The sequence below is a fragment of the Rhinatrema bivittatum genome, chromosome 9, assembly GCF_901001135.1.
Source record: "Rhinatrema bivittatum chromosome 9, aRhiBiv1.1, whole genome shotgun sequence".
NCBI lineage: Eukaryota > Metazoa > Chordata > Amphibia > Gymnophiona > Rhinatrematidae > Rhinatrema > Rhinatrema bivittatum.
The window spans coordinates 33,894,505-33,912,119 of record NC_042623.1 but is presented as its reverse complement, the minus strand read 5'-3'; the positions used below and the strand labels follow the sequence as shown (position 1 = coordinate 33,912,119).

Below are 17,615 nucleotides of genomic sequence, written 5' to 3'. Positions count from 1 at the left end.
GTGATCCCCTAAAGAGTTGGAGTATCGCAGCCTTGCAGTGTGGACAGTTTCCTCCTCCTCAACTGTCAGCGCATGATGGCATCATTCAGTCGTCGGCCAAGGCAGAGAAAGCAGCCCAAGGTGCTGCAGGGGCACAATTCCCCACATCTTTAGGAGCATGAAGGGTGAGTGATGGGATCATGGCACGCTGGGGTGGAAAGAAATAATGCGCCAGCCCACCTGCCATCAATAAGGCTTCCCTTCTTCCATTGCTGGTGGAAATTTTTTTTGGAGGGGAGGAGACATGGCTCCTGCACTCTCCCCTTCCCACCCCCATTCGGACACATTTACCCAATAGCACCCCCCACCCCCCTCCTGGCCGTCACTCAGGACAGATCACCCCCCTCATACCACTGCACCTGTGTCCCTTTTGAGAAAGCAGGTTCAGTCTTTAAAATGTCAGATCTCAAGGTTTGGAGCTGTACTACCACAACCTGAAAATCAGTCATTGTGTACCTGAAAATATACTGCAAAATCATACTGCAGAAAAAGTTCCCTAGGTTTGTTTTTAATATTCAGTTCTACCCTATATTACAGTATATGCCCAATTGCTTGCATTGCTCTACTGTAGTCATACAATATATCTGCCCAGGAAAATACACCAAATCTTTCTTACATTGATATTCTCTGCTCTCATATGAAACAAAGGAGTTATTATTTTCTGTTTACCTTTACTATGCTAGCATGCTCGGGTGCAGGCAGCCTCTCCCGCAGGGCATATGCTTTCGTCTCAGACAAATCCTAACAGAGAAGGAAGAGACATCATATTCAGCAAGCTTTTACAATAGAATACAGATTTCATGCAGTTTTTCATTCATTTATGAAATGTTTTTACATCAAAGCATTATGCGGGCATTGCAGAAGTTGAAACTGAATTGGGAATTGAACCAAGAGTGCCATCTAGGAGCCTTGTCTGACCATATTTTCTTTTGTTTCAGTTGGAGCTTACAATCTTATTTATCTAAATGATTATCATCATTTTTTTTGGCACTGCATTCAGTATTATATATTTAGTATTTTTTTGTTCACTTTGTATGTTGCACTGTAATTGTACCAGCCAATTTGTTTGGATGTATTTCTTAATAAAAGTGTTCAGTTAGGAGGAAGTGATGTCATCCTGAGAGATTATGGCCTACTCCAATGCTCCAACCCCAATTTTGCTATTGCAATATGAGTGTTAATTCCCCTCGTTAGCACAGTTAGAGATCTGCAGTGACCAGGTGGTATCTAAGGAAGTCACAGGCTAAGAGAAAACCAGATCTCAAAAAGTTCTCCTTTGCTAACCAGGAGATGGTGCAATGGATCGGCCTGGAAGGTGAAGAGGAGGGTGATAGTGAGGCTCAGGAGGCAGGTGTGGTGATGACATGAAAGGACTGCCATGTGCAGAGTTTCGGCAATGGTTCACAGAGCTGAGCCAAGATATGGCACTGATAATATCTGAGTTCGGGGTAATGGTAATGGATCTTCAGGGAGATTTTGCTGATCTGGGCCAATGCGTAGAGGATGTGGAGACACGTGTGGCCGAGCAGGCCGCAGATCTCACAACGCGGTGCGAAGAGAGGGCTGTTATCTCTAAGGCAGCACAAGATATGGAGAAGCACCTGGAAGACCTAGAGAACAGGTCTTGTAGGTCAATTCTCCGGTTTCATGGCATGCAGGAGTTGCTGAAATTTGCAGACTGCTTTAAAATGGTAATGAGCATTTGCACACAGGTACTGGGAACAGACGAGGATACTAAGAATGTGCTGGTCATCAAGATGGAAAGAGCGCACAGAACCCTGGGAGGGCAGAAGGGAAATCTGCCCCAATATATCGTTGTGTGCTTTCATAGTTTTGTTCTGAAAGAGAAGGTGGCCACACTTGCCAGAAAAATGGGTTGAATTTCATGGAAGAATCAAATGGTGGAAGTGATTCGGGACTTGTCCATATTAACCGTATGGAAGCGTAGGGAGTTCAGAAAGAATAAGAAGAAATTAAGTATCGCAGGCTGTTCCCCTTTGGAGTTCAATTCTCAGTTAGGGTTATCTCGACCAAGGTGAAGTCAATGGAGGCAGTGGTGGATCACATGCGTAGTGCAAGGGTGTCTGTGCCAGCAGGGGAGAAACCTGGGATCCTTGCTTCCCTGCCGCAAAGGAAAGAAGATCAAGCCAAGTAGTAGAGGGTTCCTGGAGTGAGCAAACGTCCTCGGAGACAACCTGAGCAGCTCTCATCACCTGGATTGGCGCGTGTATGAGCACAGGACTGTGAAGATGAACTGTTCAGTGGGTTGCTGAGTTAAAGTCTTATTTTGCATGACTCAGTTATCTGGGTCGTTAAGTATACCTGGTAAACTGTGGGGGGATAATCAAGTACTGGGGGATTGCATGTTGGGTATTAATATTTTTCGATATGCCTTGTCTAAAAGAAGGCTTTGAGTGGAGTATTTGGATGGGGTTGTGCCTCAGAAGGGGAGGTTTGCACCAAGTAGTAGTAGTTAGGTGTGCTATAGGGATGGGGGTTGGTGATGGGAGGAGAGGGACTACACAGGGTGGATGGGATTGGTATCATCACTTATTAGGGCATCAGATTGTGCTCTGACAGGTAGTTGGTATGTTTGTTGTGAGGGATGGCTGCATGTGGGATAGGGTTGGCTGTATGGATTTTCTATATTTAGCTACAATTTGGTGGTTATAAAAATAATGTCTCTAAACACAAAGGGGCTAAATTCTATTAAAAGAAAAATTACTGCTGAAAGAGGCTGAGAATTTGAGAGCCAATGTGGTCTTTTGTCAGGAAACATTTAAAAGTAAGGAATGTTAAAATTAATGGTTATCCAATAAGTTTCCAATTCTGTATTTTGCCCCAGCTACGAATGATAAATATGGTGGGAGTAGGGATTTTATTTGCCGGACCTCTTAGACCTAACATCACGGGATCCACCGCTCCCATACGCGAACCCTCCTGCGGGACTTCAATTCCGAGCTCTTCCAGAATATTCGGGATAAATGGACCCAATTCATCTCTCCGGAACAAGCATACCACCTTGGGATCGTCACCGTCCACCGCAGAAGCACCTCCCTGCTTGGGCACCAGGGGCTGACCATCTTGGCCTGCGTTTACTCCCTGAAGGTCTTGCGGGGAAGTCTCCTCCATCAGATAGATCTGACGAAGACGAATCATCCGGACCTACTACGGATCTGAGAGGGCGCTTATTTATTTATTTATTCATTCATTTTTATATACCGTCATTCGGTTCAGCCATAATAACGGTTTACAAAGTCAAACAAAAACAGATAAATTATACATAGTTACAAAAAAGTAACAATGGGGGGGGGGGGAATGGAAGGAAGGGGAAGATGGTTGGGTGAAAAAGGGAGGAAAAGGGAAAAAAGGGAAGTAACAGTAATAGTATTAATTTATCATAAAGGAGGGATTCTATCATTACTTCTTATAAGTTCCGAATTGTAATGAATATGGTTGATGCTAGTTGTAGATACCTTTTCTTTCGTGCCTGGATTTGGTTGGTTGAGTTGATTGTAGATGGATTGTTGATATAGATGATCATTAATGTAGACTGTATGAAAAAGGAAAGTTTTTAGATCTTTCTTGAACTTTTTGATATTGGTTTGAGTTCTCAAATAAAGTGGTAGAGAGTTCCATTTTTTTGGACAAACAATGGAGAAAGCTCTATTTCTAGTGGATGATAGTCGAGCATCTTTGATGGGAGGAATATTTAGACAAGAAGTGTTATTAGATTGAAGATTTTTTTTGGTAATTTGTGGAGTGACTTTTAAACCAGTATGTTTATAGTGATCAGCATTCACTAATTTGTGAATGATGGTCAGGATCTTATAATCAATTCGAGATTTAATTGGAAGCCAGTGAAGCGACACTAATATTGGGGTGATGTGATCATATTTTTTTGTTCCAGCTAAAATTCTAACTGCTGCATTCTGAAGAATCTGCAGAGGTTTGATGCTTATGAATGGAAGACCAATCAGAAGGGAATTACAATAGTCTATTGTTGAGAAAATTAAGAGTTGTAAGACAGTTCTGAAATCCAATGAATTTAGGAAAGGTTTTAAACGTCTGAGAACTAAGGAGCTTGTGATATCCTTCTTTGATTTTAGTAGTTATGTGCATATTGTAGAAAAGGTTTTTATCCATGATAACTCCAAGGTTTCTGGAGTGATTGACAGGGGATATAAAATTGATTTGATTGTTAGCAATGAATTGAGGTGGTGGAATTAAGTTGGATTTTTTGTTCATGATAAAATTGACCATTTAATCCTACTCTCTGTTTCCTGTCTTTTAACCAGCTTGTAATCCACGAAAGGACATCGCCTCCTATCCCATGACTTTTTAGTTTTCGTAGGAGCCTCTCATGAGGGACTTTGTCAAACACCTTCTGAAAATCCAAATACACTACATCTCCACATGTTTATTAACCCCTTCAAAAAAATAAAGCAGATTTGTTAGGCAAGACTTCCCTTGGGTAAATCCATGTTGACTGGGTTCCATTAAACCATGTCTTTCTATATGCTCTACGATTTTGATCTTGAGAATAGTTTCCACTATTTTTCCCGGCACTGAAGTCAGGCTCACTGGTCTATAGTTACCCGGATCGCCCCTAGAGCCTTTTTTAAATATTGGGGTTACATTGATCACCCTCCAGTCTTCAGGTACAATGGATGATTTTAATGATAGATTACAAATTTTAACTAATAAATCAGAAATTTCATTTTTTAGTTCCTTCAGTACCGTAGGATGCATACCATCCAGTCCAGGTAATTTGCTACTCTTTAGTTTGTCAATCTGGCCTACTACATCTTCCAGGTTCACAGTGTTTTCGTTCAGTTCATCTGACTCATCACCCCTGAAAACCATCTCCGGAACTGGTATCTCCCCAACATCCTCATTAGCAAACACGGAAGCAAATAATTCATTTAGTCTTTCTGCAATGGCTTATCTTCCCTAAGAGCCCCTTTAACCCCTCAGTCATCTAATGGTCCAACCGACTCCCTCACAGGTTTCTTGCTTCGGATGAGTTTTTGCCTCTATGGCCAACTTCATTTCAAATTCTCTCTTCGCCTGTCTTATCAATGTTTTACACTTAACTTGACAATGCTTATGTTTTATCCTATTTTCTTCAGATGGATCCTTCTTCCAATTTTTGAAGGATTTTTTTTTTTGTGGCTAAAATAGCCTCTTTCACCTCACCTTTTGACCATGATGGTAATCGTTTTGCCTTCCTTCCACCTTTCTTAATGTGTGGGCTACATATGGACTGCGCCTCTAGGATTGTATTTTTAAACAATGTCCATGCCTATTGAACTCTTGAAGGACAGTGAAAGGACAATTGGTTCTTACCTGCTAATTTTAGTTCCTGGAATATCACAGATCAGTCCAGACTACCGAGTTCTGCCTCCCTTCCAGCAGATGGAAATAGAGAACATTTTATTGACACTGCCGTATAACCTAGTGTGCCACCTGCAGTCCCATGGTATTGACCTGTACTTTAGCCAAGATGAACACCATAATAATCCTAATGTAATTGAACACATTACCTAACCGAACAGGAGTAAAGTGGAATCTTGAAATGGAAAAAATCCTTTCCAACCATAGCAACAGGAGAACTTAACGAAACCCTGAACAATTATTCAGCATACATAAAATAACAGTATGAGCAGACTCTCCCCAGCAAAAGGGTGGGACTCTGGACTGATTTGTGGTATTCCAGGAAGGAGAAATTACTACCTACCTGATAATTTCCTTTCCTCTAGTAAGGGCAGGTCAATCCCAACAAGTGGATTATGCACCTCTGTCAGCAGATGGAGACGGAGCAAAAGTTGACATCATGGCCATATAGTCCCACTCCATCAGCTCACCAGCATTCTCTAGAAAAGCCAAACTGTGGACAAAATTGATTATACTTGAACATTACTATTAACAACCAACCATTCAGACTTCCCAACCAACAGCAACACTAAGCTCAGCCAAAAGAAGGAACATATCTAGTAAACTATGGGCAGGAGAAGCCCTTACCAGTTTTCAATGACGCGCAGGAATCATATTCTGCATAGCTCACCCAAGGGCAGCTCTGGGATTGATCTGCCCTTACTAGAGAAAAGGAAATTCTCAAGTAAGTAGTAATGTCTCCTTCCCCAAAATTCGGGCAGGTCAGTCCCAACAAGTGGGATGTACAAAGCTAATCTCTAAAAGGGCAGGAGGCTGTCAGCGATTCAATCAATACTGCCCACACAAACGCAGTGACCTCTCTAGCCCTAACATCCAAGCGGTAATGGTTGGAGAAGGTGTGCAAAGATGACCATGTCTCTGCTCGGAAAATTTCAGCAGGCAACAAAATTCCGCCCATGATAGATACCGCCTGAGCCCTCGTGGAGTGCAGTCTAATCTGTTTCAACAAGGCAACTTCAGCAGCCACATAGGCTGCCGTAATGACCTCCTTAACACAGCAGGCTATCATCGTCCGCAATGCCAGAGCTCCCTGTTTACTTCCACCATAGAGCACAAACAGGTGATCAGACTTCCAAACAGCTTTAGTCATCTCAAAGCACCACAGTAAATAATATTTAACCTCAATGGAACGCAAAAAAATGGTATTCAGCTTCATCTCTGTCCCTGGCCAAAGTGAGCAGGGAAATGGACTGATTCAAATGAACTTTGAAACCACTTTTGGCAAAAAGGGCACACAGATGGCCTGCAGCAGAAAACATGCAAAATAACCTTGCGGGCTTCTACGCACAAAAAAAAAAAAAAAAGAAGCTTGGGAGCGAGGCCTAGCCAAACAGCTGCCTAACCCGTTGTGCCTGCACTACTGCCTCACCTCACAGAATTCACAGAGGCATGAATGAAACAGCCAAACGCTGAGGAAATAGACGTTTTCTCCTGTTTTCTTTCTTCTTTTTGCTGATTTCTTCTTTTTTTTTTTTTTTTTAAATAAAATAAAAACTTTTACTTGAGGTCAGCTCTCCCTGGCTGACAGCAGGAATGGGTCCTGGCTACGGGGGCGGGCTAAAGCCTTCACTGTCGAGCCTCTAGTGGCTTGCAACTGCTTATTAGAATTTAGGTCCACTCTACTCAAGGGTATTGGACCGAAGGTACTCTAAGGGAGGGACCGCACAGTATAACCTCTGAAAGTAAGCAATGCTATATAGACTACTCGTCTTTCTGATATCTCCTTTCAAACCTTTTTGTTTTTGTTTTTACTCACAGGCAATTACCTAAAGGAAAATGCATGTCCACCATCTGATGGAGACTGAGAATACTGGCAGGCTGATGTTGGGGCAGGACTATATGACCGTGACATCAGCTTTAGCTCTGTCTCAATCTGGTGGCATAACCCACTTGTTGGGATTGACTTGCCCAAATGCTGAGGAATGAAAATTAGCAGGGAAGAACCAAATTTTCCTTTCCTGTTCATACCAAAATCAGTCCAGACTCCTGTGATCTACCCAAGCTTCCCTAATTAGGGTGGGACTGCAACAATTCCACTCAAAGAACACTCTCACCAAAGCCCATGACCTCTGGAGCCTGGACATCCAAACAATAATGCCTGGTGAACACTTCCAAGTGGCTGCCCAACAAATAATCTGCAGAGACACCTGCTGGCACTCAGCACAAGAAGCCGCCTGCAACTGAGTAGAGTGAGTCCTCAACCCTTCTGGATACAGAGCACCCCTGACAGATGTACACCGAGCCTATAGCTTCCTTATCTGCACCGCTCCATTGTACGAAAAGATGATCAGATACCCGGAAACTATTAGTGATCTTGAGATAACGTAACAGTGTCCATCTTCCATCCAAGAGCTGCAGATCCCATGTGTGCAGTGTTGATGCATTCAAATTTGGGAAAGCCAGAAGCTCTACTGTCTGATTCAAATGGAATGCAAACACAATCTTCGGGAGAAAAGAGAGTACCGTACGAAACAAGATCCCGGAGTCTGAAATTTTCAAAAAGGGTTCTCTACATGACAATGCCTGAAGCTCTGAAATTCTTTGGGCCAAACAAATTGCCACTAGAAAAACTAGCTTAAGAGTGAGATCCTTCATGATTGCCCTCTTTAGAGCTCAAAAGGAATTGCACACACCCCTTTCAGGACCAAGTTAAGATTCCAGGAAGGACATATTTTCCACACTGGAGGATGCAAATGCTTCACCCCCCACCCCCTGGAAAAAAATCACACCACATCACGATATATGGCTAGAGACACTCCTTGTAACTTGCTTCAAAGCCAGCCCAAAGCCATCACTTGCAGTTTGAGAGATTTAACCTTTTAGGTACCAATGTTCCACAAGTGGAACATTTTTTCATATACTTTAAATTACTTGCAAATTTTTTTATACCATATTTATACCATATTTGGGTCTAGTTAACTAACATGTAAAAAGGGGCATTAGGAAATAATTCCTTCAATGAGCAGGATCTAAAAGATTAAAGGCCAAAACTTTCACCAGCATTCTTTGCAAAAAGGTTAAAATGTGTGCAGCCAACACCTGAGTAGTTTTCACTCCCTGAGCTGTACACCAAGACTCAAAAACATTCCAAATCTTCACGAAGGCTAAGGAAGCGGATAGCTTTCTTGCCTGCAGTAAGATGGAAATGACATCCGCCCAATACCCTTTCCACCTTAAATGCTTCCTCTCAAAAGCCAAGTCACAAGACAAAAGGGAGCCGCTTGATCTGAAAATATTGGACTTTGACAAAGAAGCTTCAGTAGATGACCGAGCCACAATGGCCCATGTACAGCTAGATTGATCAGGTCCGCAAATTGTGGTCGTCGTGACCACACCAGCACCATTAGAATCACCTCTCTCAAATGATTTTCTGTCCTCTGTTAAACTTTTCCCACCAGCAGCCGGGGGGGGGGGGGGGGGGGAACATGTACAGAAGAATCCCCCGAGGCCAAGGTAGAACCAGTGCATCACTTCCTTTTGCTCCATGTTCCCATCTGCAACTGTAGAAACAAGGTGCCTTGGCATTCTGCTGAGACACCATTAAGTCCATGTGGGTAATGCCCCATCTGCGACAGCCAAGACCCATTGCCTCCTCTGACAGCTCCCACTTTCTGGGGGTCCAGCCACTGCCAGCTGATAAAATATACTTGAATATTGTTCACCCGGACTATGTGGGATGCCGCTAGCAATGTCAGATGCTGCCCCACCCAGCGAAATAACTCCTGGGTCTCCTGAGCTACTGCTTGACTCTTGGTTCTGCCTTATCAAAATGTAAGCCATTGTCGCATTGTCCAACAGGATTCGTACCAGCTGACCATTAGGCATCAAACTTCCGCAGGTGCAATCTGACCAGGAAGGGGTATACCTCGTCATGGTCAGCTTGAGATGTCCAACTAAGGCTTTTCCTTTCCATAAGTCAGTAAAGCAGATGGTCATCAGGGAGTGAGACACCCCTCAGACCATGGCAAAGTCGTACCCATTGCCAGAGGAGACACTCCAGCTTTTCATTTTTCCAAAAATAGAAGCTTTGGTCTCAGTTACCAAACAACCCACCATTCCGGTGAAAGGATCCAATGCACTGAAAGATGTGCAGGACCAGAAGCTTGAAGTTCACCTCAAGAGGATTCTCAAGGTTTTTGTTTGAAGTATCCATGCTATGGTATGCAGAAGTTTTATGCAGAGAATTTCTTTGCACTGCGTTCAGCAGTTACAGGCAAAGGAGATATCATCATCGTTCTCCACAAAGCAGGCAGAGTGCTTGGAGGCAGCAGTAGCCTATGCGGCAGATGCCTTGTATGACTTGATTAGGACCTCCTCCAGAGTTATATCATCAGCAGTTTCGGCTAGGAGGCTGTTCTAGTTAATAAACTGGTCTGCAGACATTTGGTCAAAGTCTCAGCTAGGGGCCTTCCCAATCAAAGACATGTTTGGAGAGGATTTAGTGCAGCTGGTGAAGCATCTGGGAGAGTCCGAGCCTTTTCGATAGCAGGCCCATCTATCTGGAATAGCATCCCATCAAATCTCAGACTGGAGCCTTGCCTTTTAACTTTCAGAAAAAGACTTAAAACCTGGCTCTTTCACCAAGCCTTCCCTGAACCACCAGACAATTACTAGTTGGCCTTTCATTCCTACCCGGTCTGGCACTCCGTTTCTCAAAGAAAATAAATAAATAAATAAATAAATAAATAAAATAAAATAAATAAATAAATAAATAAATAAATGGACTCTGAGACCTTCAGGTTAAAGCACAGTTCTTAAGTTTTAACTTGTACACTCTATGGTAAAAATACTTTTACCGGCCTTTCTTCTTTCCAGCTTGTTGCAAGCTTCCAAGTTCTCTCCCCCTGTTGATTGTAACTTTGACTTATTCCTACTTATTGTTATCTTTCGTTTTTACTTGAATTTGTTACTCTAGTTTTTCCCTTTGTTAAACTGTAAACCGATCTGATATGGTAATTTACTATGAAGGTCGGTATAAAAAACTGTTAAATAAAATAATAAAATAATATATTGATGGAGGAAGACACGAAGGTGGGGGGGGGGGGAGGGGGAGAAATCCTCTCTCACACATTCGCATTGTAGAGATTATAGATATTAGCAGAAGAGATACCCTTTGCCAATACAAAGGCAAAGTACAGGCAGGATCCAGTAGGCAAAAGCCGACTCGAGATACCCCTGATCAAGGAACCAGGGGGGCTAAGTCTTCACAATGAAACAAGGCTGGTCCACTCTTCTCTTCCAGCTGTCGGGGGGGAGGGGGGGCAGTTGGTCCACTTTTATGAGGAATGGACTGGAATCACAACAGACCAGGGGGTCTTGGGAGTGATAGAATGATGGTTATGGGTTAGAATTTATGTGCCCGATGTAGGACGCTTTCATAGTCTCCCCTTGTGCTACTCGTGACAAACAGGTAGCAGAGCGTAACACAATGGACTACTTGCAACAGCTAAGAGTGATGGTGCCGGTTCCCTAAAAAGAACGGTTCCAAAAAAGGAAGGGACATTCAGACCGATTTTGGACTTAAATAAAGCCAATGCAGCACTCAAGATTCTATGGTTTCTTATGAGACGCTGCATTCTGTCATAGCAGCAGTGTGCAAGGGACAGTTCCTGGCATCTCTAGCTCTCACAGAGGCATACATATATATATCCACTCAGGCAGAAGCACCAGAAGTTCCTGCGGTTTATTTTTATTATTTAGATTTCTTATATTCCGCTTTTCAGCACTTCAAAGTGTACATCAAAGCGGATTACATTCAGGTACTATAGGTTTATGATTCTGGGAGAGCATTTTCATTTTGCCAGGTTCTTGTGGCCTGGTTTTGACCTCTGTTGGAAACAGGATGCTGGGCTTGATGGACCCTTGGTCTGACCCAGCATGGCAATTTCTTATGTTCTTATGTCCCTTTCTTTTGGTTTGGTGACAGTGCCATGTATGTTCACCAAAATGATGGTGATGTTGGCAGTAGCCCTTCAAAAAGAAGGAGTGCTGGTACACCTATATCTGGATGATTGGCTTATTAGGGCAAAGTTAGCAGATCTCTGTCAGTTGGCAATACAGTGGGTCATAGAGAGATTGAGGACTCTGGGCTGGGTGGTGAACCTAGTGAAGAGATATCTAATACCATCCCAATCCTTGAAGTACCTAGGAGCTTGATTCTCACCCGCATTGGCAAGGTATTTCTCACGAAGGCATAGGAAGGTAAAGTTGCAGAGTCAGGTAGGTCGCCTGTTGTGTCTCAAGGTGCCCAGAGTTTAGGATTATTTGCAGGTCCAGAGACTATGGCATTGATGCCAGATCTAGTTACCTGAGCGTATATGCATAAGTGGTCCCTTCAAAGAGCGCTCCCCTCTCGTTGGATCCTGTTTTTGGAGGAGTTGCAAACTCCTCTTCCCCGCTGGGGGAGGGGGGGGGGCGAGCGCTCTTGGTCAGGTCAATCTGGAATGGGGGATGGAGTTGGAAATCATGGATTGAGTGATGAAGACTGCCAATGCCAGCCTCTCCGATTGGATGGAGTTGGAAATCATGGATTGAGTGATGAAGACTGCCAATGCCAGCCTCTCCGATTGGGGAGCAGTGTGTCAGGGCAAGCCCACGTAGAGTCAACAGTCAAAGAAGGAATCATCGTAGTCTATCAATCAGTTAGAGACAAGAGCCATGCGCTTAGCCTTGTTTTCCTTTCTCCCATGGTTACAAAGTCAAACAGAGCAAGCTCTATCAGACAATGCAACAGCGGTGGCTTATATCAACCAACAGGGAGAGATGGATGGTTTCTCAGGAGGCTCAGTTGCTGGTTCACTGGGCAGAGCAGCATCTGGCAGTTTTGGCATCGTCTCACTTAGCGGGGTGGACAACATGCAGGCAGATTTTTTCTGCAGGCAAAAGTTGGACCCTGGAGAATGGAAGCTGTCAGAGGAAGCAACACTTCTTGTTGGGGCCAGGTGGGAGAAGCTTCACATGCACTTGATGGTATCAAGACAAAACAGCAGGTTGACATGCTTTTACAGTCACAGCAGAGAACACGATGCAGAAGGAATCTACTCTCTGTTACTACTGTGGACACTGGAGATTTTTTATGTCTTTCCCCCATGCCGTTGCCGGGCAGAGAGCTATAGCGCAAAGACTCTGGACAAAGTGATTCTCGTGGCTCCGGAATGGAGAAATTACTTACCTGATAATTTTGTTTTCCTTAGTGTAGACAGATGGACTCAGCACCTTGCCCACAGCTGCCCAAGAATGGTGCCAAGGATTTGCCCATGGAATGGATATCGATTCCAAGAGACTATGTGCAAGAGTCATCCAGTCCCTAGATCAGGGCATCTGTAATCTTATTGGGGTTCAGTGTTTATGTTTAGTTGAGTACAGTTATAGTTATCCATTTTTAATCAAGTTTTTTCCATAGTATGTCCAGTATTCTCTTCAAAAGCCACTGTGAAGGGTATTGTCTTGCAGCTTTGTTTTTGAAAGGAACCGCTTGAGGTAGGTGAGGTATTCCGAAGATATAATTGTCAGCTTACTGCAGGCCAGATGGCCGTCCTCATCCTTGGCTTATGTTAGGGTGTGAAGGATTTTAGAGGATTGGTGTGTTGAACAGGGCAGGCTGCCTACTCAGGCTTCAATTTCCCACTCATTGATCTTTTTACAAAAAGGTCTAGTGAGGGTACTAGCCTATTATTTTCTTCTGGTACAGGTGGTGGCTTTAGGTTATCTTTGGGGTAAGGTGTAGGTAGTGTCCCTGGCCTTGCATCTGGCTGTGATTAGTTTTCTTCGAGGGGCAAAACACTTGCGGCCCCCCATGCAGAAGCTGCGTTCCTCATGGAATCTTAATTTGGTGATGAGGGTGTTGTGTGAGGCTACGTTAGAGTCATTGGGGAGGATGACTCTAAAGGGTTTAACCCTAAAAGTGTTTTTTTTGGTGGCAATTTGTTCAACCAGAAGAATTTCAGAGCTTCAACTGTTGTCTTGTTGACCAGTGGTTCTCAACCTTTTTTCTGTCGGGACACACCTGACAGATGTTTCTCACATGCTTGACACGCTGAACACATGATCATCATAGGGCTAAATGTAAAAGTACAGTTTGCATCCACAGGAACCCCCCTGACCCACAATTATGGATGTAAAGCAGAATTATGACATTCCCCGTACAACTCACTTTACAAAAAATATATTCTGGTTCTAATGTCATCTCAGTAACAGCAACACAAACTCCAACTACCAGTCTCAATAGCCCTACTTATGAAAAGACAGCAGTTTATCACTAATGCATGTCCTCTTGAGAAAATACAACAAATAGACTGATACAGTAAAATACCTCACCTCAGTCACATACACAGAACCGACCTAACATACTCCCAGGATCTGCAGTAATGCACATAAACTAATCTGCATACAGTTTTCACTTGTATTACGAAATGCACTCAAACAGTAACAACCCTACCTATGAAAAGGCAACACTACAAATATTAAATCAGAACCTAAACACCAATGCACCTATTAGGAAAACAGAACTAGCCAAGCAGCTATAGATCCCAACACAGAAATAATTGTATAACTATACTAATAAGCAGAATAAATGTTTCACAACAACTATGAACAGAATAATATCCAACAATTAAAAACTCGTAAAAATTATTTAAAATTCTCCAAACACCAATAAAATATTTCAAAACAGCAGACACATCATATAATATTCAGAAATTAAAATGGCAGTCAATCAACTGAATGAATGTCAGTCAATCAACGTGAATGAAGAGTAGGTGGCTCACGGGAATGACAGCTACTACCTGGAGATAATACCCTTATTCAATAAACATGCACACTGTTAATGCGACTCCAACATTGCTCTAAGCTTCAACGGCAAGAGGAAATGTGGAAAAAAGGATTTGCATTCACAAAAAAGCGGGGAGTAGCTTCCTTGTTACGGCAGTTACTACCCCAAACCAAATAAACCTGATACTTCACTTTCAATGCATAACCAGCATAGCTCTCTGCTTCAGCGGCAGGGGAGAAAGACTGAAAGTTCACGCATATCCAGCATAGCTCTCTGCTTCAACGGCAGGGGAGGAAGACAGATACTTCACGCATATCCAGCATAGCTCTCTGCTTCAATGGCAGGGGGAATGAAGAAAAGTGGATCTATATACAGACAACAACCAACAAGGACTGAATTACATAGTCTGGGTAAACAAATAAGCATGGGTGTAGCTTGCTTATTGCAGCAGTTACTACCCCTAACTAATTAAGCTAGATATTTCACTTAGATGCAGTTCCAACACTGCTCTCTACATTAATGGTGGGGGTGGAAGGGAAATAGAACCAAAAGGTTACTAAGAGCCAAGAGAAACAGATAAGTATGAGAAGAAAAAGAAGTGCGAAGCTTGCTGGGCAGACTGGATGGGCCGTTTGGTCTTCTTCTGCCATCATTTCTCTGTTTCTATAATCAAGAAAAATAAACTTAAAAAGCCACATTTACTAACACCCTCCCAGCAGCTCTCCTACTCCTCTTCCATGCAGGCCAGTAGCACACACCAGAAGCAGTAGTGGCTGAAGTTCTGTACTCATGGTCCTCTTCCTTAGTGCCCACGACCAGTCTCTCACACACACACACATACCAGTTACACCCCCATGACCAGTTTCTGTCTTTCACACACCAATCATCTCCCGACCAGTCTCTCTCTTACATACACACCAGTCACCTTCCCGATCAGTCTCTCTCTCTCATGCATACACACACACACACAGGCTTCCCACTTCCATGTTCTATTTTACATATACAGGCTTCTCACTCCCATGCTGTCTCACACACACCCAGGTTTCTTACTCCTATGCTAGCTCTCGCCACATGTACAGACTTCTCATTCCCATAATCACTTTCTCTCTCTCACACACACATACTCCAGTCATCTCCCTGACCATCACTTCCATTGTCTCTCCTATATACACACACACACACATACATCACCTCTCTGACCAGTTTCTCTCAATCACACACATGCTCTCTCTCTCACACACTTTACATAGATGATCTCAATCAAATGCTCTCACTTACACACAGGCTCTCAGTCACAGTTACATATGCACACTCTCAATCACACATACATTTTCTCACTTACAGACAAGCTGGTTGGCTGTCTCATTTCCTGTCCCCCCCCCCTCGAGCACAAATTGTAGCTGCAGCAGCCTCCTCTCCTCTAGCCCTCGCAGGCCAAGAAAGAAGAATCCCATCAGTCACAGGAGGCTAATTCTGCTGTCTCCTGTGCAGATTTCTGGCTGCTTCTGATTTTGCTTCGGACTGCTGCCGCCGCAACTTTTTCGTGCACCATGGCTCTTTCTTCTTCCCGCGCCCCCCACTGCACATCACTTCCTGTTCCGGGCCAGGTGCGGGAAGAAGAAAAGGCCCAGCCGTAGTTGCCAGCCTCCACTAACACTGCTGCCGTTCCCATCCAGGCTTGAACGTGCTGATAGCCCGGGAGGCAACGGCAGCAGTGGAAGATAGCCTGCCTCTCGCTCGGTGAAGGAAGACGGGGGGGGGGGGGGGGGGGGGAGAAGAGCAGCGGGAGACTGGTAGCACGCGACACACCTGCTGCTGCTTGGTGACACACTGGTGTGTCGCGACACACCGGTTGAGAAGCGCTGTTGTAGACATCTCTTTCTTCAGTTTACGGAGAATGGGGTGACCTTGCGAACAGTGCCCTCATTGCGAGATGGCTGAAGGACATGATTAGTTCCATTCTTACCTCTTTCCTGGAATGTAACCAGGTTGAAAAATCTAGCAAGGCAGTACAGGGACAAAATCTGCTCACCAGAAGGATTCTCAAGTAAGCGCATTCAGGGAGAAGAGGCAGAATATGGAGGAGGAGGAGCCCTGTCATTATTTATTAATGTATTTTATGGTGTAGACCCACCATAACTGACTACATCTTGAAACCAGTGGGAATCAAACCTACATACCTCTGCAGCACAAGAGCACCAAACTCAATAGAGCCTTTGAGCTCATGCAGCCAACTCCAAGTGAGCACTGGCTATCACCTCAGGAGCCATAAATTAGAAGCCAAGATTCCACTGGGTCATGCTCAACTGAGAAAGGGAAAAACATCCTTTCACACCAGTGGCCACCTGCTAGCCTCTCTTCATGATCATCCAGCCTAGCTAGGCCACAAGTCCACAGAATGGAATGCATGTCCACCATCTACAGGAGACAGAGAATACTGACAAGCTCAGCACAGAAGTATATGAGGAGTGACATCAGCAAGCTCTTGATCTCTGTCTCCATCTGCTGGTAGGAGTGCAAAGGAAACAGAAGATAAACAAATCTAACAGACTTTACAGAAAAGTTCAGCTTGGAGGTGAACCAGGCACTGCCAGTATCAGACATGGTATGCTGGAAAAGAATTATATTTGCAATTACAAGCAGAGTTGAAGTAAATTATTACAATAAAACTTCAGAAGGAAAGAAAGAGAACTACTGACAGGGATTCTACAAAGATGGAGGACAAAAAGGAGGCGGGCAGGGGGAATGCCAGTCTAATTAGAGAGGGCAGAAGCAACTACCTTCTGCTTTTCAATTTGCTCTTTGGTCACCAGATCCATCTCTGCATCCATTTCATGGTGTTCATCACAAGGTAGGAAGTCCCCGCCTCCTCCATCATTATCTCCATCATCACCACTGTGTGTGGGGACTGCAGGGAAACAAACAGAACATAATATGACTGCGGACACAACCATCAAAGTACACTAAACTCTAGTAACCTTCTAACACATTTACAATATACCACTGTTGAAACAACCCCACCCCAAAAACTAAACACAGTAAGTGTTTCAGTGATGAATGTCAACTTTTTTCTTTGCAAAGTTATGCCACCTATAATCCCCCTTGAATTACTGAAAATTCTATAGATCCATACATTTACTGCAGTTACAGGGGAAGGATGAGTAAGTGTGACAAGACAGGCATATAACTTTTACATCATGGAGCACCAGTTACAGCTCTAAACTTTTTTTTTCAGGATAAAGTTAAAACTTTGTCATTAAACACGCCTGCAACTAGTACAGAATCACATTCTTGGGATTTGCCTGCCATTCAGTGGTCTTCTTTTGATCTAGGATCTACCGTGGATGTT

At 43.7% G+C, this 17,615-nt stretch overlaps 1 protein-coding gene across 1 annotated transcript in view; it reads right to left on the bottom strand.

Moving 5' to 3' along the window:
* NCAPH2 (non-SMC condensin II complex subunit H2) overlaps positions 1–17,615 on the bottom strand; it is a 244,419-nt gene that overhangs the window by 147,284 nt on the left and 79,520 nt on the right. The window contains exons 10-11 of the mRNA XM_029615302.1: positions 17,047–17,174; positions 709–780 (exon numbers count right to left, since the gene is read on the bottom strand). Coding sequence (XP_029471162.1) covers positions 709–780; positions 17,047–17,174 — 200 coding nt within the window. The remainder of the gene's footprint in view (positions 1–708; positions 781–17,046; positions 17,175–17,615) is intronic.